The sequence below is a fragment of the Rhinolophus ferrumequinum genome, chromosome 25, assembly GCF_004115265.2.
Source record: "Rhinolophus ferrumequinum isolate MPI-CBG mRhiFer1 chromosome 25, mRhiFer1_v1.p, whole genome shotgun sequence".
Classification (NCBI taxonomy): domain Eukaryota; kingdom Metazoa; phylum Chordata; class Mammalia; order Chiroptera; family Rhinolophidae; genus Rhinolophus; species Rhinolophus ferrumequinum.
Window position 1 is genome coordinate 19,093,563 of NC_046308.1, and position 25,051 is coordinate 19,118,613.

Below are 25,051 nucleotides of genomic sequence, written 5' to 3' on the forward strand. Positions count from 1 at the left end.
ATATCAAACAGTTTAATATACATGTAACGGATCCCATTAGCCTGATGAAATGGGATTTCCTGTCCTCTTGTTCTGCAGCTATTTGACTTGTATTTCCTTCTTTCTTTGTAAGAACAGTAACAGGGCTGCGGGCATAGCAAGGCGGGTGGCTTAAGGGTTAAGAGTGCGGGGTTCGGGAGTGACTGAATGAATCCTCCTCAGACACTTGCTAAACGCGTGAGCCTGCTTGGTCAGGTCGCCTACCCTCTCTGTACCTCAATTTTTCTCATCTGTACCTCCCTTGTGAGGATTAAACAAGACAATGCAAGGAGAGAGCCCAGCGGAAACTCTGGCCACGGTAAGTAGTAAGTGCTTTTATTCTCATTACAAATCATCATGATCTCACATCATCTTCATTTATGCACATTCCCTTCCAGATTTGGTCTGTATGCAAAATCAATGATTTTTTTTTTAAATACTTTCACAATCATGGTACGTGACCATCACGTAGTCTGCTTTCAAATTTATTCTTTTTAAAAAACATTATTCTTGAGTATTTAGTTTCCTGTGTGGCTATCAAGTCTTCATTGACATCATTTAAAGGGGAGGCTCCACAATACCCCCCTGCATTTTTGGTGCATTTACTTTTATTTTTATTTTTGTTTCCCTCCTTGTATTATTTACCCCAAGCTCCTGGTGTGGCAGGGAGAAGCAGGTTCTTGACAACCATTCATTCTTCCAGAACACACGTGGCTGTCTAAGAGGGCGACTCAAAAAGGATCTACATCCAGGCTCTGCCACTAACTTGCCACCGGCTTTGGGCAAGTTACTCCCTGGGCTCCTGGGCTCTCTTTTAGAAACAGTGACAGGCTCTGTCCACCCACTCACAGAGGCACAGAAGCACTGTTCATACGAACATGTTCACCATCATTGTCATGGACGAAAAACAAAGGTCAGTCTTAAGTCCTCTCGGATGCACAAGGTCTTACAAGCTTCCCGGGAAATGCCTGTGGTAGTCATGTTCTCTGCCAGGGTACAGAGAAGGCACTTGGAAAATTCCTGCTTAGGAACAGTAGTGGGGATGGTGGGCCCCTGTGACCAAGTAGGCAGGGTTCAAGCCTCCATCCCATTTCACTTCTAACACTTCTGCCATTGCCGGTCTTAAACCATGGGGCCTCCTCAGAGAATTTGATTGGCACCAAGTGGAAACCATTCATCTTGTTCAGTGTACCCACCTTACAGATGGGATAACTGAGGCCCCAAGAGGTGAAGGGATGTGCCTATCAGCACCATTCTGGAGGACCCCTGAGCTGTTTTCAAAGCCTCCCTGAAAGGGTGCCCTCAAGATCTGAAATGAGAAAGTACATAGTTCCTCAAGAGAGATTAAACTTGACCTGGCACTACATTCTGGAAAATTTGAAAAATCACTTATATTTTCTCAAGTCCTTTGAACCAGGAAGCCATTGTGAACCCTGAACGCCATTGTGGGTGGTCAGGAGGTGCAGACGACCAAGTGAAGGTGAGAGGGCTGTATGAACAGAAACAGGTCAGGCAGGCAAAGCCCGGGAGATCCCCGAATCCGCATCGCTTTGCTCCAGGGACAAGAGCTGGGTCTGGGGTGTTCAGCGACAGAGAAAAGAATGGCCCCTGCTGCTCCAGGCAAATGCCTCCCGGAGGAAACAGAGTCTTCTTGCTGCCTGTCAGGGTGGCTGACCCTGGGCCTGAGCTCAGCTAATTCGGCCATGTGAGGGGAGGATACCACCCCACATCTGCTCGGCATCGCCAACGCAAGAACTGGTGTGACACAGAGGAATTGCTATTGATTTTCACTTGTACGGGCTGACCTAACAAAACCAATTCGTCAAGTCTTGTCTGCCTTGCTGCTTCAGACGCTCATCCTAACCACATGCAAATAAATTGTACTAGCATCTAGGGTGATTTGTCAAGGTCCAGCTTGGCAGGGGCCCTGGCTTCTGCTGATGGACTACAGGCCAGGCTGGGCTAGGACCAGCCCAGCAAATGCCCCACTGGTGCTCTGCCATCGTTCAGCAAAATTCTGGGGGACCAGTTGGTCATGCCTGGGAGGGGGCTCTGAGGAACTGGGCCCAAGTCCCACTCGCTCCAAAAGGGCTCGGCAGTAACATCCTCACTTGTTTCTTCTGGTCTACAACCCCTCAATTTTGGAGTATTTAATAGAGTGTATATGCAACCAGGAGGCATTGAATTCTGGTACTGGCTCTGCCGCTGGCCAAGTGTCCTCAGGCCAGCTGAGATGGAGAAGACACCACCCTCAGGGGTCTAGGACCCGATAAAGGCCAGGGGTCAGACTGAGGGTCCATCCCTGTTCTCCCACTTCCTAGTTGTGGCTGGGCAGGCGCCTTCAGCTCTCGGTGCTCACCTTCCTCATCTGTACTGTGGGGCTGAGCACAGTACCCACCTCCTCCAGGTGGAGCTGGTGGGGGCTGAATGAGATACCAGATGGGACTGCAGGGCCTCACATACCAAGTCCTTTCTTCCACAAGCAGGTACTCGCGGTTCAGAGAAGGAACTGGTGTTCTCGGGGACACACAGCAAGGCAGAGCAACATGAGGAGGGGTTGCAAGGAGAGGAAAGCACAAAAGGTGGATGAAAAGAGCATGGTGACCGTCCTGCCCTCTTCCTCTCCAGATAGCGGCTGGCACTGAAGAATGGCACACAGGGAGAGCGGGTGACGGGCACATCATGGATGATTGCTTAAAAGGGCATGGATGATTGCTTAAAAACTTTATTCGCCGGCCTTTTGTTTTGTTTTTGAATATACAGGTTTCCTGCCATCCAGGGAAAAGGGAAGTGGTGTCTTGCTGCACGAGGTTTGGGGGGCTTGCCTCGGGGCTCTGTCCCGGCCGGTCCCTTTTGCCTGCTCGCTGGCCCCTGGGTTCTTCCGCTGTGGAATAAGGCACTGTGTATTCTACGAGAAGGCGCTCCCGGCTGGCTGGTGGACAATGAGGCGGCCTTCTCAGGGGCTGCAAAGCTGAGGCTATTGAGGGGTTGAGTTGAACTTGGGGCCCTGGCAGGGAGCCAACTGGTGAGAGGCCCTGGGCTACAGAGATGCCTCCTGATGGGTTTGGCACCGCTGCCTCCGTGGTACGGCAGCTTCAGGATGGAATCATGCCTTTGCTCCTTTTGCGGTCGGCCATGGTTCTCCGGTTGTGGTTGGCTCGTGTCGACTTGTTGGATTCCTTCTTCCGGCGTTCCTGAGTTGTCTCACGGCTCTGCCCATGGCCCCGGGGGCTGCCGGCCACTGCCGTCGAGCTGTCATGCCGGTACCTGAAGGAAGAACAACCCATCTCCAGGAGAACCCATCAGCCAGAAGAAGCTCTGATGGGAAGAGCCCACAGATTTCCTCAGAGGTCTCTGAGAAAGGACATACAGTTTGGGCCAGGACACCCACGTCCCAATTTCTGTAGAAGGAGAAAGAGCCCGGCAGGGAAGGGATATTGGGGCTCTGGCCAGCCCCGTGCCTGGTGATTTCTCTTCTCTGAACTTGGCCTCCAGATGGGACCCTGGCTAAGCTGTGAGGAAGGAGCAGCCAGTGGGTTAACTGCCGCCCACCTAAGGAGAGGAGGAAGGCTTAGGGATGGGTCCTCTCCCTTTCCATCAGGGCTTCGTGCTACAGATGAGGTGATACTCCTGTGCTACTCAGAGCCTTGCCTGGTGGCCTCCAAAGGCCAAGTGCATGCACAGACATGACCTGGGACCTTTTCAGACCATCTCAACGGCTGGGTTTGTCCAGAGCTCTGTGACCAGGGGTTTGGGATGGAAGAGAAGTCCGAGTTGCTCTGCTCCCTACTCAACAAGCTTCTGGGGCTCCCACTGCCTTCAGCATGAGACCCACATGCCTTCCCTCTTTGGTGAGGCCTCCTGCACCCAGTGTGCAGTGCTGTGGGAGTCCCAGGGCCAGGACGGGGTCTGGGCTTCCACCCTGGTTTGGCCTTCAGTGGAGGAGGGACCTTAGGCAGGTCCTTGTCCCCCCTAGGACATCTCTTCACTGGGAAGATGAGGGGGATGAATCAGAGGTGTCTCTGGTTATGTGCTCCCAGCTCCCCTCGAAGACCCCTCCCCCTGACTACACCTGAGCTTTCTTGCCTTTCTGCCCTCCTCGAGTAATGCCTTCCCACCCTTTCCACCCTTAAGGGCCCAGCTCACATGCTCTCATCTGTCTCATGCCTTTTTCAGCCATAAAGGATGTGTGTCTGTCTGAGCTCTCTCACACCTTACACTCTGCTTGACACCAGCTAGCTCTGGACACACTGGGTGATAACCCCGTGTAATGTCTGTCAAATAATGGCTACAAGTGTGGACCCGAGCTGAGCCACCTGGACACAATCTTTGCTCCACCATCTACTAACTGTGTGACCTTTGGAAGATTACTTAACATCTCTGGGCCTCCGTTTCCTTATCTGTAAAATGAGAATAATGATAATAGTAGCTACTTTATAGGGTTGTGGTGAGAGATAAGTGAATATACATAAAACTGTTAGGGTTTATGTGTGGGCTTCCTGGGTAGTTGGCTGGGCCCTCCCCAGATGGGTTCCTTCCCACCAGAAACAGCTCCTGAAATGCTCACCCCTTTCTGGCGAGGAAGGCCATGCGCCTGGCTTCGGCTTTCTCCCGCAGCACCGCAGGGTCCTGCACAAAATGGTCAGGCTGTGGAGGGGAGGGGAGAAAAGAATCACGAGTTGCCCCATTTCCCTAAGCCATGGTGAGGCTGAGCCTGTCTGAGTCTTGTTATGCCTCCATGCCAGGAGTGGGGGCGGCCACAGCCTGGCAGGGTGATGCCCCAGAATGGAACGAGGCTTGCTATGGTCCAGGCTTTCTACTACAAGCCACCTCCTCCGTCCTTCCCCTCAATTCCCTGAGTGGGGAGGCAGCAAAAGGGACAGAGGCTTCCTGGATAGGCATAGTACGGTGGCTGACTGTAGTTGGAGCATAATGACAAATGAGAGCAACGGGAGGCCAGGATGGCCCCCATGAGAGAGGCCAGGTAGGGCCTTCAAAGCCAAGAGAGTTGCCCCTGGAAGCTGACTTGTCCTCAGGCTGGTGCTACCACCAACGTGCTATGGGAGTGCCCACTCCTGAGGACCGTTTTCTACAAGAGTGAAAGGAGCGTGGGCTAGCAAGAGTGTAAGGAATAACTGTGACCTAAAGAACAGTCAGGCTTTGGTGGCCCATGCTGCTTTAAAAAACACCAACAAAACACCAAGTAGAATTAGTAACCTTTGAAAAATGGAAGATTTTACATAAATATCTGGATTGCCCCCTTGCCTGGAAGCAGGGAAAGCCCTGGAAGCTCTGGCCTAGGCTTGTGCTGAGGGGCCCCTGGGATAGGGCGTGTATGTTGCCCTACCACCACCAGGCTGTCTCCACCAGGACCCATTAATGATTTACTCAGACAAAACACATGAGTAACCCTGGTGGGAGGGCATGAGGGGACCCAGGATGTCCCAGGCTTCCACCCCTTTCAACCTGAGCAGCACTACACTTTTATTTGTTTTATATGTTGAGTTCTATTTAAGATTTCTTTTGAAGAAAAAGTTTAGCTGCCAAAAAATAGAATTTTCAAACCCATCAGCCCAGATGACCTTCAAGGGCCCTTGGGCTCTAACACTTCTCTGATTTTAAAAATTGCCATCCTGGGCACGACAGCTGACAGCTGCCTCTCGGTCCCCAGGCTCCAGGGCCTAATGAACCCAGCAGCTCAAAGGCCCGGCCTCTGATCCGTCCCCTGGGCCCCCCTGGGCAGCAGAGGCAAGTTCTAAGCCAGTGGCCCTCCTAGCAAACATCCTAGGCTTGAAGGGGCCCCTTTTCTCTTGGGTAGTACTGCTGGGGCTGCCTCGAGGCCAGGTACAGGGATGGGGGAGGGAGTGCTCCCGAGTCGCCCTTCACAGCTGCACCCTCCCCTACATCTGCCACCTACCTTGGGGGCCTCGTCCTCGGCTTCTTCTTCCTCCTCCTCTTCCTCCTGCCCTTCTCTGGGCACTTTGGTTCTCAGCACCTGAGGGATGGTGAAGGGCCTAAGGGTTTAGAGACAAAGTAAGATCAAAGATTAGATTAAACCTGGAGGGAGCGCCTCAGGGAGGAGGGAAGAGGGGGCTGATGGGAAGGGCTCTGCTCCAGCCCATGGATTCTGAGGGGGTGTGTGGGGGGGAAGCGGGGTTAGGGGAGACTGAGCTGGGAATGTGGGGGCTCTCCAGCTCTGGTTTTCTTTCCTTTTTTCCCTCCAGTTCTTTTTTTATCTGTATTGGGGAATCTCCGTATGACTCCACTGGGAAAAGTTTTCTGCAATTAATTTGGTTACTACATGAAACCAAATTAATGCTGCCCCACAGAGGGTGGGTTAGACCAACCAGCCAAGTGGAGAGAGCACTGGACTAGGAGTCAGGAGGCCTGGCTTTGGGCCCTGGTTCTGCCACTGACCTGCTCATGTGATCAGGGCCTTGCTTCCCTTCCCCTCTGTAAAACCAATAGGCTACAGGAGAGCCCCACAGGCTGGAAAGGCCCTCTGCCCCCGACTTCCGCCCTGTCGGCCTCACGGCCTCACCTGCGGCTGATGAGTTCGTCGTCAGAGTCGGCGTCGTTGGCGCCCACCTGGTTGCCATCGTACGTGTCATCGTACTCGTCCTCGTAGTCATCGCCGCAGTAGGACAGGCCCTCACCGGGCTGCACCGGCACCTGCAGTGGCAGAAGCGTGGGTCCCAGGGGCTGGCCGGTGTCCCCAGCCCAGCACGGCGCAGCGGCCTCACGACGCCTACCTCGTCCACCACCACGCTGTACTGCTCATAACGCTGCCGCTGGGCCGCCACCTCCCGCCTGTCGTTCAGTAGGCTCCGCGTGTTCTCCTCCTTCCTGGCAACGAGAGGGAGCAGCCGAGGGCAGCGGAAGGAGAATCATCAGACTTTGCAGGCTGTGGGGTACGAGAATCTGGAGAGACCACCAGCTCACTTCTTCACCCCTCTGTCCGCCCAAAACTGGGACAACTGGTATCAAACACTGGCGGGCTGTGGGTGGGTGAGACTCACTGCTGCTGGTGCCACGTGACAGGGCCCACACTTTGGAGGGCATCCCAGGGCAGCTGATGAAATATGCCCACCCTTCGACTGGGACATTCCACCTTAGAGAAACGCTGGCGGTGCACACCAGGAGGTCTAACTGGGGATTTTCTTTACAGCATCGTTTGTAACAGAGGAATTGTAAGCAACTAGTGTCCATCACTGGGGAGACAGCCAAATGACCTGTGCCACGTCTACAGTCCAGAACATCGTGAGGCAGTGCTCAAGAACGACGGTGATCTATCTGTGCTGACGGAAAAAGAAGTCTGATCTGTTCCCGAGGAAAGCAAGCTACAGAAAAACGCATACGGTAGGATCTCATCTGTATAAAAAGCTGAATGCAAACCAGACCAACTATCTGTTCCTATGGGTACATATATACCCATGTATGTAAATGCACAGAGAAGGGGCTAGTAAGCCCCCCACCAAATGACAATGGTGATTCCCAGGAGGGCCTTGGGTTATCTGAATCTTTTAAAACCAACACTTAAGAAAGAGCAAGGCCACATGTGGTTTTCTTCCTGAGTTCAGGGTAGCTCCAGGGGGCCTCTGGGATGTGAGGAGCAAAGAGGGGGTCCCATTCACCACAGTGGCTCTTTTATCTATTCTACATTCAATCTTCCAGGTCAGAAAAAGCCTGAAAGTTCAACTCCTATCCTATCACAGGTGAGGAAACTCAGGTGCAGTGCAGGGAAGAGGAGGTACTGCTTGGGACCCCAGTGAGCTGTGGCCCCGCCCTGGTGGGACTCAGGCCTCTTGACTCATGGCTTTGCAAATCTGTAGAAAAACCTGGCCTGTCAAATAAAACAAAACAAAAAACCCAAAACCCTGGCTTATCAGACACATAGGGCTGTGGAATGTAGTTTCGAGCCCTGCAGGGGAAAATCAATATGAGATGCTAGGTAAGAAAATCCAGCTTAGCTGTGAAATCAGGTCTCTGGAATGTATCAAGGGTAGGGGGGAGAAAAGAAGAGACACAAAGCTATATACCTAGCTTCCATAAAAATCTTCTATTAACTGGCTTTTGGTGCAGGGAAGGGCAGGATCCTGAGTCTGTCCGGCTGTCTGCCTGGGAGCTTGGGGCAGGTGAGGACTCAGCTTCCAGCGTGGTGGGTTAGGGCTTGACTTTCTTCAATAGTTTTTACAACAGCCCTACTATGTGCCAGGCAGGGTACTAAGGCTGAGTTGGGGAGAGACTCAGAAAAGAGTAGGATATGGATCTGCACTCATGAAACTCAGTCTAGTGGGGGTGACACTGGCAAATGGCAACCAACATGAAATGTGCTGACTAGAGGCAAGCAAGCTCTGGAAACTCAGAGAAAGAAGGAATGCACTCTGGCTCAGGGGGGTCTAGCTGGGGTCTGGAGAGGGATAATGGAGGCTCTTTGGGGGGGGCATTTGATCTGGACAAAATCTTGGCCCACAGGAGTCTTTCACATCACACCAGGAAAGGGGGCCTGTGACTGTGACCTTGGCCCTGACCTGCCTCTCTTCGCCAAGTTGGGAGCTGGAGAGGAAAGAAGTGGAGAGGAAATGAAAGGGGCCCAGGCTCGTCACAGTGGTCGGTGCCACTGGTAGGAGTACATCCATTCATTCAAAATGTATTTCCTGAGCGCCTACTAGATGCCCAGACCTGTGCTGGGCCAGGGCTCCAAGGGTGAATGAGGGAGATCACTGTCCTTTCTGCTATACCCCATGACTCCAGGTCCCCACTGTCCCAGGTTTGGCGAAGTTGGGAGGTTATTTTGCACTGTGTGGTCTCTGGTTATGTGACTCCCGGGCAGGGCCAGACAGAGAAGCCTGGCAAACTCCACCCACCCCAGCCGGGCACTTGGCAGAGGACACAGCTAGCGACAGTGGAACCTGGCACCCTGGGTACCCTGTCTACACCATCTAGGGAGGTGTGGCTTTAGCCCCATGATCTCATTTGGAGTCAGGAAGGAAAAGAAAATGAGGGGCAAAACTAGCCGGGAGAAGATCCACTTGAGGGCCAGAAAGCCTGGAAACGCTAGCAGCAGTGGCTTCGGAGACTATCTTTGGAGCAGGTTGCATACTTGGCCTCCTAAAGATGGCAGTGAGCCCAGGGAACATGTGGGTTCCCTGAAACCCGACTACCTTTCCCCTCCCCACTTCCTCCAGACTTTCCTTTAAGGCCCAACTGAAACTGACTCTTAGGGGGGTGACTCCCACCTTTGAACTTCTAAAAGGCCTGCAGAAGCAATAAACCCTTCTTTTTTCCAGGTGAGGAATCAGGGGATCCAGAGAGGCACAGCAACCTTCCCAAGGTCACACAGCTTCTACCAGCAAGGACAGGGTCAGAACACAGATCTCCTGACTCAAGTCTGCTCTGCTACTTCCTGAGCTGTGTGATCACAGGCAAGTCCCCTTATCCTTGTCAAGTGTTAGTTCTGCCTCCCAGGGATGATGTGAGGTAAAATAAGACGATGAGTAGAAATGGACCTGGCACCTGCTGGGCTCAACAAACTGAATCGTATTTCTTTTGCAGTAGGACTTGTCAGAGCTTTTAATATGCTCTGTGACTCTCCCAGAGGCAGACAGAGTACACAGACTTTTTGGGCCATAGAACCTTTTTTGGGGGAGAACACTTGTCATCTTCCAGGGCACCACTGTTAAGTCCAAAGAAGTTAGGGGAACCCACCTTATACATACTGCCTCTCGTTTAGGTATGATTTGTCTGCAGTATGTGTGCTTGGTATCTATCCAATAGCCACCCTCTACGTCATCCCTACTCCTCACAGACCCTCATTTTGTTCAGCTCTTTCACACTCCCCCCTTTTCCTGAAGCCCTGGATCTCAGCCCTGGGACCCAGTTCCCCAGTGAGTTGTGAAGGAATCTGGAGACTTCTGGGAAAGATTTCCTGGTCTCTAAGAGAGACACGACATGACCTGGCCCAGAGTTCATCTTGGCACTGTCATTTCCGGAGGTCGTGAGTCAAACAGCAGCAGCCATCCAGTGGCCTTGAGGGAACCAGCTCCAAGAGATGGAAAAGATGCATCCAAGTTGTGGATGCACACAGGTCAACCAAACCTAAACTGCCCTACCTTGCCATTTCTTGTCACACAAGGGGACATATTTCCGTATTACCTGAGCCACTGACTGCATCTGACCTGACTTAATAACACACCCACGCATTTTAATTCAAGTGTGACCTGCCTTGTGCTACTTCATTTCTCGTGTGGTCCGTGAGGGTAGGGTCCAGGGCCCAGAGCCTCTGCCCTGCCCAGAGGACAGGTGGCCCTGCTGAGGCCCTCATATGCCCCTTAAAAGCACCTCTCCCATTTAGTCGCTGCTTATTTCGTGGTCTAAGTCTTTCCCACGGTCTCTGCACTGTTTGAGGGTGAGGCCCGGGGCGCCCTGTTCACCTTGTCTCTCTACTATCCAGCACAGGATCTGGCGCTAGTAAATCGCTTAATAAATATTTGCTGAATGAATAAATAATGAATACATGAATGGAGGCTTTGCCGCTTTGCAATCCCCAGCCCCTAACTATCCAGCACAATGAGTTCAGCAAACATTTGCTGCCCAGTGTCTCTGCCTGGCAGCCCGGAGCACTCTCTGAGCAGGGGCACAGACCTTGTCTGCCCCTCTCCCCACAGCAGGAGCTGCAGAGAGTCACCGTGGCCTGGACCAGGGGCCACCGATGCAGGATACCATCTCCGGCTTGGGAACCGGGGATGTTGCAATGTGTGTGACTAAGCAGTTTACAACTGCTTCCTGTCCAACCAGCCAGCTGGCTTTATAGCTGCCCTGTGCCCGCTCCCCAGGCCCTTGGCCAGCCTACCTTCCAGCACTGGACGGCCCTAGGGAGGGGAAATAGCACAGGGCCCTCACTGAAGCAGCAGCCTGCACCGCCACTGGGGCTCCTATCACAAGATCGGGGCAGGTCCCCACCCCTACCTGAACCTCACTGTCTCCATCTATGTGATGGGGAAAACAGCAGGCTGTGCTCAGTGCCCAGATTTCTGGATCTCATAAACCAACACCATTTAGGAGAACTTTGGGGGACTAGCACAGCGTTATCAACGTCCTCTCTTGCTCTTCTCTATTATGCTGTTCTCTCTACCATCACTGCCGACTCTTGGCTCCTCCATGGGTACCCATTCATTCCAAAGTCAGGGGATCTTTCCGAAACACAAAATGTGTTGGCTCATGGCACGATCACCATGCTCCCCATAGCCCTGGGGGCCCTGCCCCTGCTGTTCACTCTGTTTGGAAAGCTTCTCCTTCTCCCCTTTGTGCAATTGACCCTTCCTACCTGGATCAAAGCACCTGCCAGAGGCTCAGAAGTCTGCACACCTTCACCTTGTACTACCTGTTTTACCTGCGATTTTACCTTGCTTGTTCTTGTTTGACCAATGGATTAGTGCAAACTCCACGTGAGCTGGGGTCGTGTCTATTTCAGCCCCTCACTATATCCCCAGCACCTAAGAAATCCAGGGCCTTGGAAGGCCATAAGCACTCGGCAAATATTTGTTGAATGAATCAATAAATCATGAATGGACTTTCAATGCCAAAAAAGGAGGCAGGACATAAACTGAAAATACAGTATGTAGAAAGGCCTTAAAATGAAATGTGTTCACCTTCGGAAAAGCTCACTCAGTACAGGTCCTTAATTTTCTCGTTTTGTCACTGACTGGAGAAAACCAGATCAAGGCGATGCCCAGTTCTAGCATCCAGTGCTTTGATGGTCGGCATATCCAAAGATGTAAGAAGAAGGGAGGGGGAGGACAGTTTTGGCGCCGCTGGCCTTTTGCTGTCAACAAGGAGGATTCACTAAAAACCAGCCTGGGCAAAGTCAGAGCTTGAAGCATAATTGTTAAAGAACCTGCCCCTGCTTGCTGGGAGCACACAGGTCTGGGCTGCTGGGGAGCCCTGCGTTGAACTCAGGCCAGTTCCATCGAGAACTGGCTTGAGAGATTGGTTTCTCTTGCTTTCTCACTGCACATGCAGAGTTGGGGTACCTGGAACTTACCTCCTGCCCTTGTGTACCCGGCTTAGGTCCACTGAGTCCCTGCTGAACACATCAAACTCATCATTCTGGAAGACGTTGTGACGAGATGTCAGTAGGGGTGTTGGGTCTGGCTTCACTTGTCTGGGGGGTGGCACAGAAATCAATTTAAGGGGGACATGCTAGTTGATGCCCACTTGTACCCCACTCTCCCCTACCCTGTTATAGCCATTAGATTCTCCGCTCTCTTTCAAGAGCCACCCCTAGGACACAATTTAAAAGCCTACCCTATTTGGACCTGCATGGTAGGCACCCACACTGCACAGGGGACCAAGGCTCCCCCTTGGTCCCATGTGCCCATCATTCAGATTTTCTTCAAAATTCCCTCCCTCACTGAATGCTCACAACAGCCCTATGAGATAGGCAGCCACAGGTAACTCAACCTCTTTGTGCCTCAGTGTGCTCATCTGTAAAATGGGCACAAAGAGGTTGAGGAACTTGCCCAAAGGCAGAGCTAACTTAATTCACTCATTTGATAAACATCATTTATTTATGGAAGAAACACCCATTCATACACTCATTCCTGATGGCCCATGGGCCTTCAGGGAACAGTGGGCCAAACTCAGAAAGGGTAGGTATGAAGGAAGTGAGAAGCGCTGGCCATCCTCCATCAGGATTCTACTGGGAAGGTGGCAATGACAGGGGCAGGTCAGCAACTCGGAGCTCTGAAGGGCTCAGCAAGCCCTCTGTCACATCCCGTGTCTCTGATAGGTTTCCCACAGGGTGCAGCAGGGATGTCCCGCTATGCACTCTCTGTCCTGCAGGGGCCATGTGAGAATCTCTTGGGGGTAGGGGTGGGGTCTAAGGTTTTTATGATTCCCCAGAGGACATTAGTTTAAATGGTCGGGAAACATCACTGTGGGGAAGACAGAACGCGCTGAGTCCTGGGACACCAGGGAAGGAAGAACGGAGGCAGAGGAGCTAAGAAGGGGCCCAGCCGAGGGCCTGCAGAGCGCCTGTGGCCAGGGCCTAAGGCGGCCTGGCTGTCGTGCACCTCCTCCCACCTGTGCAGGCTGCGGTCCAGCTGGCTGAGGGCAGGGGCCAGCCGCTCCTCCAGGATGTTATTGATCACCTGCTCCGGGTCGTAGCCATAGTGCTCCAGGCAGGCCAGGATGAAACCCTCACCGAGGTCCGGCAGCAGGTCCTTCACTTGGGAGATGAGCGAGTCTAGCTCCACGCCGCACACAGCGGGGCTCAGGGCAGCAGCTGCCCCCATGCACTGTGGGGAGAGCCAGCATGAAGGAGGAGAAGGCGAGGCCAGGGGGTGATAGGGCACCAGGCCCCCAACAGCACTGCACTGGGAACCAGGGGCCCTGGTGTGAGCCCTGGCCCTGCCCCTCCTCTCCTGGCTGGAGAACCTTAGCCAGGTGACGCGTCCCTCTCAGCCTCCATTTCCTCCCCTGTGAAAAAGGGAGCTCTAGGACTGACAGGCTGAGCTATTTCTGGCTGTGGGTCTTTGGGAGGTGCTTCCCCTCTCAGAACCTCAGTTTCCTCCTTATAAAATAAGCACACTACCACCAATCTCACAGAGTTGTTTTAAATGGTTCGGGGAGATAATGCACATAAAGTGCTGAGCACAGAGCCTGGCTTAGACAAGGCTCGCCATAAACGGCCGTGGCTTCTACTAACCAAGGTCCTTTTCAGGCTCCAGCAAACTGATGGCTGACATTGGAGGGGAAGAGCAACCACCACACCTGGACTGTGGAGACGCTTCCCTGGAATCATATGCTTATCAACAAGGGGGATTCAGTTTATAGACTGCTTGATGGGCTTAATTGTGTTAGGCTTTCCATTGAAGGAAATTCCCAAATCAAAACAACAACAACAACAACAACAACAACAAAGAAACCTGCCATGACTCAGGTAAGAGCGTGGGAAGAGGCAGAGAGGGCCGTCCTTCTCCAGGCCCTGTGACAGTCTGAGGCCTGGCCTCTAACAGGAAGGACAGCGGCGTCTGGTAAGGGAGCATCGAGGGCCAGCCAGGTTCAGAGTATTCCTTGCAGCAGCTCTGGGAATCCCAACCACCTCATGGAGACAGGATGGCAACTAGCCCCGCTTTATAAATGAGGAACCAAGGCTTGATGGGCGTCACATGCCCAAGGCCACACAGCTGGCGAGTGGCAGGACCAGGATACACCTCTGAGCTGCCTGACCCCAGAGACTATGTGCTCTTAATCCCTACGTCATGTTCCTCCTGGCATGCAGGGAAGAGTCCGAGGCTCAGTGGCCAATCAGCACAGCCACAGACTTGGTGAATCCTGGAAAAGCCTGGAGAGAAAGCACTAGAGATTTCCCAACTGGCTCACTGGAGCCCTGCCGTCCCACGAAGGGGTTTCCAGAGAGGCCAAGCGGTGAGACCAGGCACTGGTTCCAGCTGCAACCAAGGCAGCTCCACTGTGATCTGTTCAGAGGCGAGCACCAAGAAGAATTTCACATGAAAAAAGCGCCATTGCTTCATTTGATAGAGGGAAACTGACGCTTTGCCGGCTTACAAGACTTGCTCTATCCTCCTGCCTGGTTCAGCATCCCTTAGCTCAGGCCTCTCTAAGGCAGCAAAGGGCTGACCAGCAGCTCCAGGCAGTCCATTCTAAAAAATACCTTTTTCCCTGAAAGCAGAATCAAAGAAGGGAGGTTTTCTGTGGCCCCAACCTCTCAGACGGGGCCAGGAGGGGCTGAGGCAGGGGGAAAGCGCCACTCCAGACACACACCTCCTCTTCCTCCGAGTTCTCTGGACGGGATGACGGTGCACTGACTGGCTCGGCGATCGCCATGACCCCATTAAGCAACTCGGCCCCCGGTGGGTGTTTAGCATCTGAGGCTTTCCGACGGTCCACCCCTTCCCATGCACTCTCAACCGCCTGGAGGATGTAGGCAGTCCGCGTCTCGTCTCTGTGAGGATGTGTTAAGGGGTCTCTCTCTCTCAGGTGCCCTCTGATGCAGCATAGTTTCTCAGGCTCTCTCCAGCATCTGATCATATTGCTTCTGCCAGGAGCTGTCTGGGCTGCACTCAGTGGCCAGCATGGGCACCTGGACTGCCAGGGGAAACAGGCTGGACCATCGCCACACTGGCCTTGAAACCCAGTACCTTCCCGTCAGCAGGAAGCAGCTCTGGGTAAACACAGGGCCAGGGGCTGGCATCGGACACATGGTGTTTGGACAAGCCAACAGCGCCTCCTCTGTACCGACCCTCAGCTTAGAAGAAGGGCCTGGTAGGGGTCCGGCCACTGGGCTTCCTGTCCAACCAGCTGAGGGCTTTCTGCAAAGGCTCGGGGCCCATGGCTGTTTCTGAGAAAGGACTGAGCAATCTCCCCTAGCTACCAACATGGCCCATGGGCCTGCTCTTCCATGTCCCCCCACCCTCTGAATAACCCTGGGCGCTGTCAAGCCGCACTTCTGGGAGTTGCCCTGACTCCCCGACTCCACTTCTAATCCCACACCCCTGTTGGCCATGCCTAGCTGCCAGTGATGCATCCTCACCACCCCCTGTGCCTCACAGAGGTCCCTGGCCAGTCTGTTCTCCCGCTGCCAGATGGAGCATTTCCAAATCTAAAATGACCCTGTCACTCCCTGCTTTACGCCTTCCCACGGCTCCCCAGTGCTTGCAGAGCAGAGCCCAAGGCCATGCATCCCAGGGCCATGCAGGTCCACTTGTCCCCTGCTCATCTGCCACATCCTAAATTCCTCCCAGACTCCGTCCCTTCACCTCCACCCTGTGATCTACACATAATGTCTGTGGTCTCCTCAGATGGGCCCCCTCAGTCCTCCATCCACTGGGAACCCTTCGCTAGAGGTTTGGCCATCTGTTCCTTCTGCTGTTCTCAGCTTGGACTTTACTTCTATGTGAGACCCGCAGCCTAAGCTCTGCTGGCTTAGGTGCCTCCCCTGGTTTTCCCACCCTCTGAATTTCTCCCATAGGACACTCCAGCTAACTGCCTGTTTACTTGTCAGTCTTTCGTCCTGCAGTGAGGTCACGAGGATGGGGCTGAGTCCACCTTGGTCATGCAGGCCCAGACACTCAGTGAACACCTAGAGAAAGCAGGACTGTACTTCTGCTGTTCTGGGGACCAGAGCTGTCATCTCCTCCAGAAAGAGAGGCTGGGGCCTTGGCGGGGGTCTAGGGCAAGCCAGCTGACCTGTTCTGGGGTAACCCTCCCCCTGCTCCGCCGGGTGCCAGCAGCCCAGCTCTGACCTGGCCCCGTCCCGGTGGCTGTGGCGGAAGGATACAACACTGACGAGGCCTGCTGCAGCAAGCTGACATCCTCGGCCACTGGGAAGAGTGCATCGTAGTCCCGGAGGAACCTGCCACAGAGACCCTGATGAGAGGGACAGGGCTAGGGCCACAGGAGCACTGGTCTGCTGCGGGCCACTGCCTGTGTCTGCTGCCCAGTCACAGACCCCGGAACCTTACGCTGGAGTGGTTATGGCCGGGGCTCTATTGTAGAAGGTCTTGTGGGGACAGATGAGAGCACATGAGCCTATCCCGTTGCTGGTCCCAGCTCAGCCATTCTCACCTCTTCTCCTGTAGCAAGGAGCTGAAGATCTGAAGGAACTCTTCTATGAAGCCTTGAATATTTTCACAGCTGGAACAGGATACCAGGGAAGATAATAAACACCCAAGGCCAATGATGTGAAGCTCCCTTCCCCACCTACCCCACCCGGCACATGTGAGGCTTCTGGCCAGTTGGAGGAAAAGCATTTTTCTTGGTTTCCCATCTCTGCTCAGCAAACCGGGAGCAGGGGAGCGGGAAGATCAAATGAGGGAAACATCCCTGCTGGGCTGCAGGAGGGGGCTCTTCCTCCTGGATGGCGGCTCCCAAGGGCTTACCTGCTTTCTAGGACAGGGAGAAGGCAGATCTGGTTTAGGAGGATGTGAAAAATCTCCAGTAGCTTCTTTCTAGAATGGGAGAGCCTCTGCCACAGGTCACCTAGCAGCCTTTGAAGGCCAGAGGAAAAAAAGAAAGAGATATGAGAGACAAAAAGGCACCGAGGGAGCCTTATTTCCAGCTGTTGCAGGTTCTCCCTCCTCTGCCCCTACATCTACCCAGTTCTCAGAAGGCCTCATAGTTCACTGTTGACTAGCTGGGAAAAGGCTACAGGCTCTGAGAGGCCGGCTGGTTCCGGGGCCACTTCTCAGTTCAAACCGTGGGTCAGGAACCAGTGGGCCAGTTAACAAGAGCTTGGAGCAACAGCTGAGGGGGAAAGGCCTAGATGCAGGGGCCAGGAGGCTGTTGGGTAGGGACACAGCAGCCAAAGCTGCATGGTCCTTGGTCCCACCCCCTTGTCTTAGAGATGGGGATGCTGAAGCCCGGGAGGGCAGGGCTCAAGCTCAGGCCTCTCTCTCCCACACCCCTCAAGAGTTTTGTCCCCGCCTCACTTGCTGTCTTCAAGCCTCCTCTTCTTCATTGCAGACTCCAGCTCAGGAATTGCTATTTCGTAAAAGGAAGCTAGTCTGTGGAGGCAAACATGGGTAAAAGGCTGGATTCGTTCATAAATACCACGCTTCATTTGAAAAATCAAAGCAAACTGAAGGGAGCAGGAAGGCCCATTTCTTGCTCCAAGCTGTCACCACAATTTTCTCCTGGAACCACCCTGGCTCTTCTCCAAGCTCACCCCAGATGGTCCCAACTGTGGCTGGTCCCAGGAAGAGCCTCATAGGAAGTGACCTGCAGCTACATCCCCCATTCAGATGGGAAACCAAGGCCGAGACAGGTTCATTCTAACAGTCACAAGAGGGTCACCCAGGACTCACTGAAGTTTGAGAAACAAACACAAGGTGACTCTTTTTTGTGCTCAAAAACTGCCAGCAGCTACCTACCTCCTATGACATCAAATGGTAATTCCACTCTCTGGCACCACCATCCCTGGCACAGCGCAGCCAGCCTTACTTCTCACCTCGGCAACCGCACACCCACCCCCTCCCAACTCCAATTTAAACTCTTCATTCCAGCCACATGCTTCTTTTCTGTTTTTGTTTTTCAATTAAGCCAGCCACACGGTTCTTGAGCACGCTCACCCATGTAACTCGTCCTTCCCGGAACTAGAAGCACAGCACTCCGAGTATGTTGTCCTTACAACGTTAAATGCAGCTACCTTTCTATGGTGTAATTCTATCTTTCTCTGAACACCTTAGCTTTCCAAAGCCAGCAATACAGCCTATATGCCTAGGACAGTGCTGAATCTGTAGCAGGTACTCTGTAAACATTTGTCCATCACCTGGCTGGCTTCTGGCAACTTCTATCCTAATGTAGTACCATAAGTAGCAGAGGGTAAAACTAGGCCAAAAGACACAGGCTTTACTGAGCCCACAGCGTGGCACCCAGAAGACAGAGAGGCAGTTTGGCCCAGACAGATTTAGGTGTTGCCAGGATACATTGCTGGTGGGAGGGTGAGTTGGAACAACTCCTGTGGAGGGTGATTTGGCAAGATTTATAAAAATTTTAAATGCATATACCATCTGTTTCTGCAGTGCTACTTCTAGGAATTTATTCCTTAGAAATACTTGGAAAGGTGCAAAATGATGTGTGTGCAGTTATTCTTTATAGCCTTTTTTATAATAGCAAACAATTGAAAAAATCCTAAAGGTTGATATGGGATCTAGTATACCATGCAATGGAATTCTACCCAGCCATACCAAAGACTGAGGGTGCTTTATGCACTGACGTACATTAATTTTAAAAGTAAAATGCAAATAATACATAGAGTACTCATATGCCAGCATTAAATTTTTGAAAGGGGCCAGGTGACATGTAACATGCATGTACACATATGTATATGCATGTTTATATGCATATCTCTGGAAAATTCTACCAAAAAAACCCTAAGGATAATGGTTGTGTCTGAGGAACAGAACTGGGGAAGAGAGAGAGATTTCACTATATATTTCATACTTTTTGAATTTTGAACCATGTGGATGTATTATTATTCATTCATAAAATGAAAGGACAGAGAGAGAGATACTCAGATATACTCAAGTATATAATCAAGAGTAAGGAGGAGAAAGTTGTTATGAGAGGGATTGGCTAGAGAAAGAGCTGTTTGGTGACTGTAACCCCTTGCAGAAAGTTCTCCGGGACTGAGGTTGCTGCATTTGCTCAGTTCTTAGCCTTCAGCACAGTTTGAACAGGCTAAGCCAGCGCTGGGCTGCCTGTGTGGGTCAAAGGCAGTGTCACTTGCCAAAGACAGTGTCACTGGCAGTCAAAAGTGTTTTGCTTTCTTTCTCCTCACCCTGAGATGGGTGGAACCACTTCCCTGACTCCACTGTCCCTTGCAGGAAAGTCGGTTCTTCCAAAAATCTCTCCTCCTCTCCAAAGATCCTTTCAAAAGCAATCTGTGACACATTTGGGAAGATAGATGCTTTAACAAAATGAGAAAATGCCTATCAGAAGTGAAAATAATAAGGGTACAAAAGTCTAAGAATCATAGGATTTCTCACAGTGATTTTAATCGCCTACCTTTTGGATTTTTCCAAATTTCTACAAGTATTTGCTATATTTACTATGAGAAAAGATAACTTTTTAAGAGCTATAGTCTCATCCTAACCCCTTTCTCCTGGGAAAGTGTTGATCGGCGCTTTATTCTAACATTCTCTGGGAGGCTGATCATTCTTAATGTCTGATTTTCAGGAGATGAGGAGACCCAAGAAGGGGCAGAGCACTAGCTGCCATCTCTGGCACATGTCAGTGCTAGCTCGGTGCTTTGTTCAATGGGTGAGTAAATAACTGAATGGACTGAAGGCTGGGTGGATGGAGTTGGGCAGCTCCCAGAGGCTCCTATGAATGGTAGGGAAAGACGCCTAGCAAAAGCGAGAGCCAGAGGCTAATGAGAACAGGCCAGCCCTGCCGTTGCCAGGCAACATCCACATTACCTGCCCACGCCCTGCAGGCCTTTCTCCCCGCACAAGGAACAGATGCTCGAGTGCTAAGTGGGCAAAGAGGGTCTCCTTTCCTGCCCCATACCCTCTACTTTTTTCTTCATCACAGCAGGATCTTTCTATGACTTCTTTAGACAAAAACCTCCAGTGGCTCCCTCCTACCTACAGAATAAAGGCCCTAATCCCTGCCAGCGCATTCAAGGCTCTGTACAATCTGACTTCTACCGATTCCCCCAGAGCCACCTCTCATCACCTGCACCTTTTCCTACTGCCCTGGTCTCCCTTCCCACCTATGGCTGCGTGTTGCACTCCACTCCTGGCTCTACCCAGAACACACTCTGGGCCTTTGCAGGTTTCATTCCGCCCGCCTAGAACACCCTTCCTGCCACTGCAACTTTTCTCTGTCTGGAAGGTTCCTGTTTATTCTACCAAACCCCGTTCAGGGGTCACCATGAAACCTCTTATTTCACCAGAGTTTTGCCTCCTTCCTGTATTTCATAATATGGCCATCACCGCCCACCCCACATGTGAACACATCTGCTTGTTTCCGTGTGTGCACTCTCCCCTGGACTACATGCTGAAATCCTCAGACCATTTCTTGTCTATTATTCTCTTCCCTTGCCCAGGATAGGGGCTTTGAAACAAAACAGAAGTGAATTGAAATTGCCCTATTCTTGGTTGTTGGTTTTTTTTTACTCCCCTACCGTTCTTAGCCCAAAATGGGAGTGCTTGTCAAATGCAGGCTCCAGACAAGCAGGAGCCTTATCTGTCTTCTTCGCATTTGTGTCCTCAGGCTGGAAGAGGGCCTGGCACATTCTGAGCACCCAGGGAATATTTGTTGAATGAAGATGTGAACTCGAATCTCTACTTCAACAGCCAGAATTACCACAGTACCTGTAACAGAAGTCGTGTTTCTGGAAGGTTTGGCAAGCCAAAGGGAAGATATCCAGAAAGGCCCAGAGCGTAGTGCAGGTATCACAAAGGTAGAGAACAATGTCCTTTAATTCCTGTTGCCAAAAGAAATCACTGCATTATTCTCTTCTGCCCGCCTTTTACAGCTCTGTAGAGGGTCTGAGACTAAGACGACAAAGCCAAAGGGCCCCCAACAGGCAGATGCTTTCCGAGGGGAAGAGAACACTGGAGACCTGGGCAAAGCCTGGCCGGTCCATCTCTAGTAGCACGATTTGGGCAAGTCATTCAACCTCCCTAAGCCTCAGGTCTTGCTACCATATGATCTCTAGGGTTACTTCTGGCTGTAGGATAATATGGGTTCTCTTCTAAATTGAAGGAGACCCAACCCCTGACTCTAAAGGCAATGCCTGTATTCCCGTACAGAAAGTACATCCCGGTGAGGACAAGAATCTCAAGCCCACGCTTTTCCTTCATTTTGAAGAGGGTATGCAGAACAAGGAGTGCTTTCTCACACACTTTCCTGATTCTCAGGACAACTCATGAGAATTGGTATGAGCTGGGCAGCTGTTAGGATCTCCATTTTACAGATAAGGAGACTGGGGTTCAGAGGGGTAAAATGACTTGCTCCCACAGCACTTGGCATGCCCCGTTCTACAACACTTGTTAAATGCCTGTTTTCCCATGAAGTCCAAGCTCACAGCTGCCTCATTCCTGCTCTATTTCCTGCGCTTACCACAGGGCCTGACACATGTCCAGGCTCCTGAAATATTTCGCTCTGTCTGTCATCCCCATGAGACTCTACTTTCCATGGGAGCTGACACCACGTCTGCTTTTGCTCACTGCTTTACCCCTAAGGCTCAGTGCAGGGCATCGTGCATGCTGGGGGTTCCTCAGTACAAATTCACTGAATGAATGCTCACTGAGTAACACACGAATGAACCTGTTGAGCTGAACTAAACCCCACTCTTCTGAATGCTAGTTCCCTGTTCCTTCCACTGTTTCCTAAATGAAGCTCCCCGAGATACGTGAAGCCTACTAAAATGCTCTAAATGTGATGGGAATAGCTGCTTACGGAGTTGGGGAAGGGGGCCATGAGCAGGGGAAGAAGCTGCTGGGTCCTCTAATAGCCAGTAAGAGGCTGGGCTGAAGGGCAACCTCACCAGGAGAGGCATGTCGCTGGGAGTCAACCGGCCCCTCTCCTCGAGCTTCTGAGGTGTGGCGCTGGCCCCGTCCCCCTGCAAACCACTCTGCTGGAGGATATTGCTGAAGACCTGTGAAACACAAGAGGTGACTCTCCCACATCCTCTCGAGCCAGCAGCTAGGACCCCTGTCCTGAAGCCAGGGACGGGTAATCTGAAAACTGCCTTTGACCCTGGAAACTATGCCAATGTTCCTGGGCCACCAGCTGAGACAATGAAATGACCTTCTCAGACAGCAGGGTCAGAGTGGAAATAGTATAAAACAGAGATGATGTGGGTATTCTTCTTACAGAATTACGGGGAGGATTAAAAAGACAAAAATGTATGTAAAGCCTCCAGGATCCTGCAGATGTTATCTGGCTGGATAGGCTGGGCAAGTGTAAGGTAATGAATATTTAAGATACACATGCAGAAATATGTAATATGTTTTCGGATCCCCTGTAGATGGCATTTATGGGAATTATACTGAAACAAAAGACAAATGAACACTGAGGGTAGAGAGCAAAGCCTGTCGTAAAATCTGTAACTCTTTAACTTAGTGTGTAACTAACTACAGCCCTTCCTCGTTATCCTTGGGGGATTGGTTCCAGGACCCTCTGTGGTACCAAAATCCATGGATGCTCAAGTCCCTTATATAAAATGGCGTTGTATTTGTATACAATTTATGCACATCTTCCCGTATACTTTAAGTCATCTCTAGATTTACTTATAATAGCTAATACAATGTAAATGCTATGTAAATAGTGGTTACACTGTATTGTTTAAGGAATATGACGGGAAAGAAAAGTATGGACACGGTTGGTACAGATGCAACCATCACAGGTCTAACTACATAGTACACGTCAGCAACAATGTAATTTCTTTTTAAAAAATGTTTTCCATCCACGATCCGATACACGGTTGGTTGAAACAGAAGATGCAGAACCCAGGAATACAGAAGGCCGACTGTATTCTAAATTACCGTAAACAGTGGATATTTATTGGTGATGGGATTGTGGGGGAATATTAATCTTCCTTTTCCTGTTTTTATATTTTCCAAATGTTCTACAATGAATATTATTATTTCAGAAAATGATTGTGTAAAATTTTAAAGCTCTTATTTGAGAAACATAACTCTTGTAGAGCCGTATCCTTAGAGGCTTATAGCTGTCAGCAAACACCACAAAATGCAAGCCAAACTCTTGTGTGTGAGTATAGTACTGGACCTTCCTGAGATTTCAATCCTGCTCAAGAGAGGAAAGAATGAATTCAAAGGGTGTGGTAAGGGACAGAACACAGAGCCCAGCTGGAGATGAGTGAGGCTAGAGGGGGTGAACAGTAAACATTTCCCTCAGGCTCAGGGACACCATTAGGTGGGGAGATGGTCTGCCTCCCAAGCTCACCCTCCCCTAGGCAAGGCTGAGAGGTGGTACCTGAAGGATGGTAGGCATGGTTTCATCCAGGTCATTATAGTAACTTGGCTGCTGGATAAAGATGTTTCCTGAAAAGTGAGAGAAAGGCAGAAATTGGGAAAAGAGGGGAGGGGCGGAGAGGACACATTACACATGGTTGCCAGCATGTTCTATGTGACCTTTCTCCCCTTTCCTAAGCCTGTATGACCGAGAGCAGCCCTGGCCCCAGGCCCTGCTGGCACAGAGCTTTGGCCCAGCCTAGAAACTTCTCCAGTGTGGGGGAGGGACCTTGCTTGTTACAATTTAACCTTTTAAGCACCTCTGCCTAGGGAATTACGTAAAAGACCTGCCCTGGTCAAACCAGCAACCCCTGACGTCCCCAGGGAGTGATCACACTTGGGCACTGTGCCTTGTATGACAGCATTCATTGGCTTTGGAAATGGGAGTTAGTCATTCAGGAGAATGAGGAGATATGATCTCTTTGCTCAAGAAACCTGAATGCTGCAATCCAGGATTCTTGCCAAACCACGCCTCCATTAATGTGGGGGGAGTCTAAAGAGAAGTGTCTCTGGTAATTCTCACTCTTTGCGTTTGAATACGCTAGCCATTCTAATCCATCCAATCCAAGAAGCGAGGCCTGAGTGGGACCTAGAGATAAGAGCCTGCACATGTGCAGTTGTTCCTACAAAGTGAAGCTCCTCTCTGAGAGTTTACTATCCATCCTCCAAGTGCTGCTGCTGTGAGTGAGTAGGTTAGAGCATATGGTAACTAGGACAGAAAACCAAATGTTCTGGCTGCCCAGATGGCAAAGGGACGGAGGGAGAATCAGAGCTAGCTGGCGGACTTGACGGTGCAAAGCGCCAACACCCTTAAGAGGCCAGGGCTTTTCCTCCCTCTCTGACCCTAGTATCTGAGGCTGGCTGATTGGCAGGATGTTCTGAACTCTCGGTGTCCTCTGTCCTTGGGCAGCTCTGGCCTTGGTTTCCTTATTGAAAACCCTGCAGCCCTCACCCCATCACAGGTTTGTAAATGAAGGAGATCAAAGGCCAGATGGCGCTGGGTAGCTGAGTGAGTAAGCAAGTCGCTAGGCGGCTGGACTTTCTGTAAACACTTTCCTGGATGCTGCTTCCTTCCTTGATTCCAGAAAGCTGAGTTCTATCAGCACGATTGCTTAGCCCCTCCCACCTCCAGATGGGTGCTGATCCCGCAACCTGTGCAGGTGCTCCCTGACCATCTGCATTCACCTCCTACTCCTGACAGACAAGGAGTGACTGAGCTGTGTTTCCACCAACCTCTGCTCTTCCTCAGAAAACCCTCCTATTGGTATTGTCAAGCTCAAGTCCCAGCTCCTGACCATGGCACAAAGGGCCCTGTGAGATCTGGCCTCTGTTGGCATCTCCCAGCCAGCTTTTCCCCATTCCTGGCATTGCATCCTTCCCTCCCATCATCCTCAACCTCAGAGAACAAGCCCTGTCCCCTCCCTCTGTCTGGAGGAACCTCCCAGAGCTAGGTCTGACAGAGACAGGTGTCACCTTCTCCAGGCAGCGCCTCCTGATCCAGCCATCAGGCGGTCTCCCATAAC

General features: G+C 51.6%; 1 protein-coding gene across 4 annotated transcripts in view; it reads right to left on the reverse strand.

The window, feature by feature from the left end:
• Positions 1-333: 333 nt before the first annotated feature.
• Positions 334-25,051, reverse strand: part of ASCC2 (activating signal cointegrator 1 complex subunit 2) — a 39,116-nt gene continuing 14,398 nt past the window's right edge. For all 4 annotated transcript variants that reach the window (XM_033097267.1, XM_033097266.1, XM_033097268.1 and 1 more), the window contains 15 exons: positions 23,491-23,558; positions 22,040-22,150; positions 20,862-20,974; positions 17,472-17,546; positions 16,923-17,030; positions 16,609-16,677; positions 16,322-16,396; positions 14,806-14,986; positions 13,102-13,316; positions 12,062-12,181; positions 6,771-6,864; positions 6,560-6,690; positions 5,936-6,032; positions 4,586-4,665; positions 334-3,285 (listed from right to left, as the gene is read on the reverse strand). In XM_033097267.1, the coding sequence (XP_032953158.1) occupies positions 3,114-3,285; positions 4,586-4,665; positions 5,936-6,032; positions 6,560-6,690; positions 6,771-6,864; positions 12,062-12,181; positions 13,102-13,316; positions 14,806-14,986; positions 16,322-16,396; positions 16,609-16,677; positions 16,923-17,030; positions 17,472-17,546; positions 20,862-20,974; positions 22,040-22,150; positions 23,491-23,558 (1,709 nt within the window). In that variant the 3' untranslated portion in view covers positions 334-3,113. The remainder of the gene's footprint in view (positions 3,286-4,585; positions 4,666-5,935; positions 6,033-6,559; positions 6,691-6,770; positions 6,865-12,061; positions 12,182-13,101; positions 13,317-14,805; positions 14,987-16,321; positions 16,397-16,608; positions 16,678-16,922; positions 17,031-17,471; positions 17,547-20,861; positions 20,975-22,039; positions 22,151-23,490; positions 23,559-25,051) is intronic.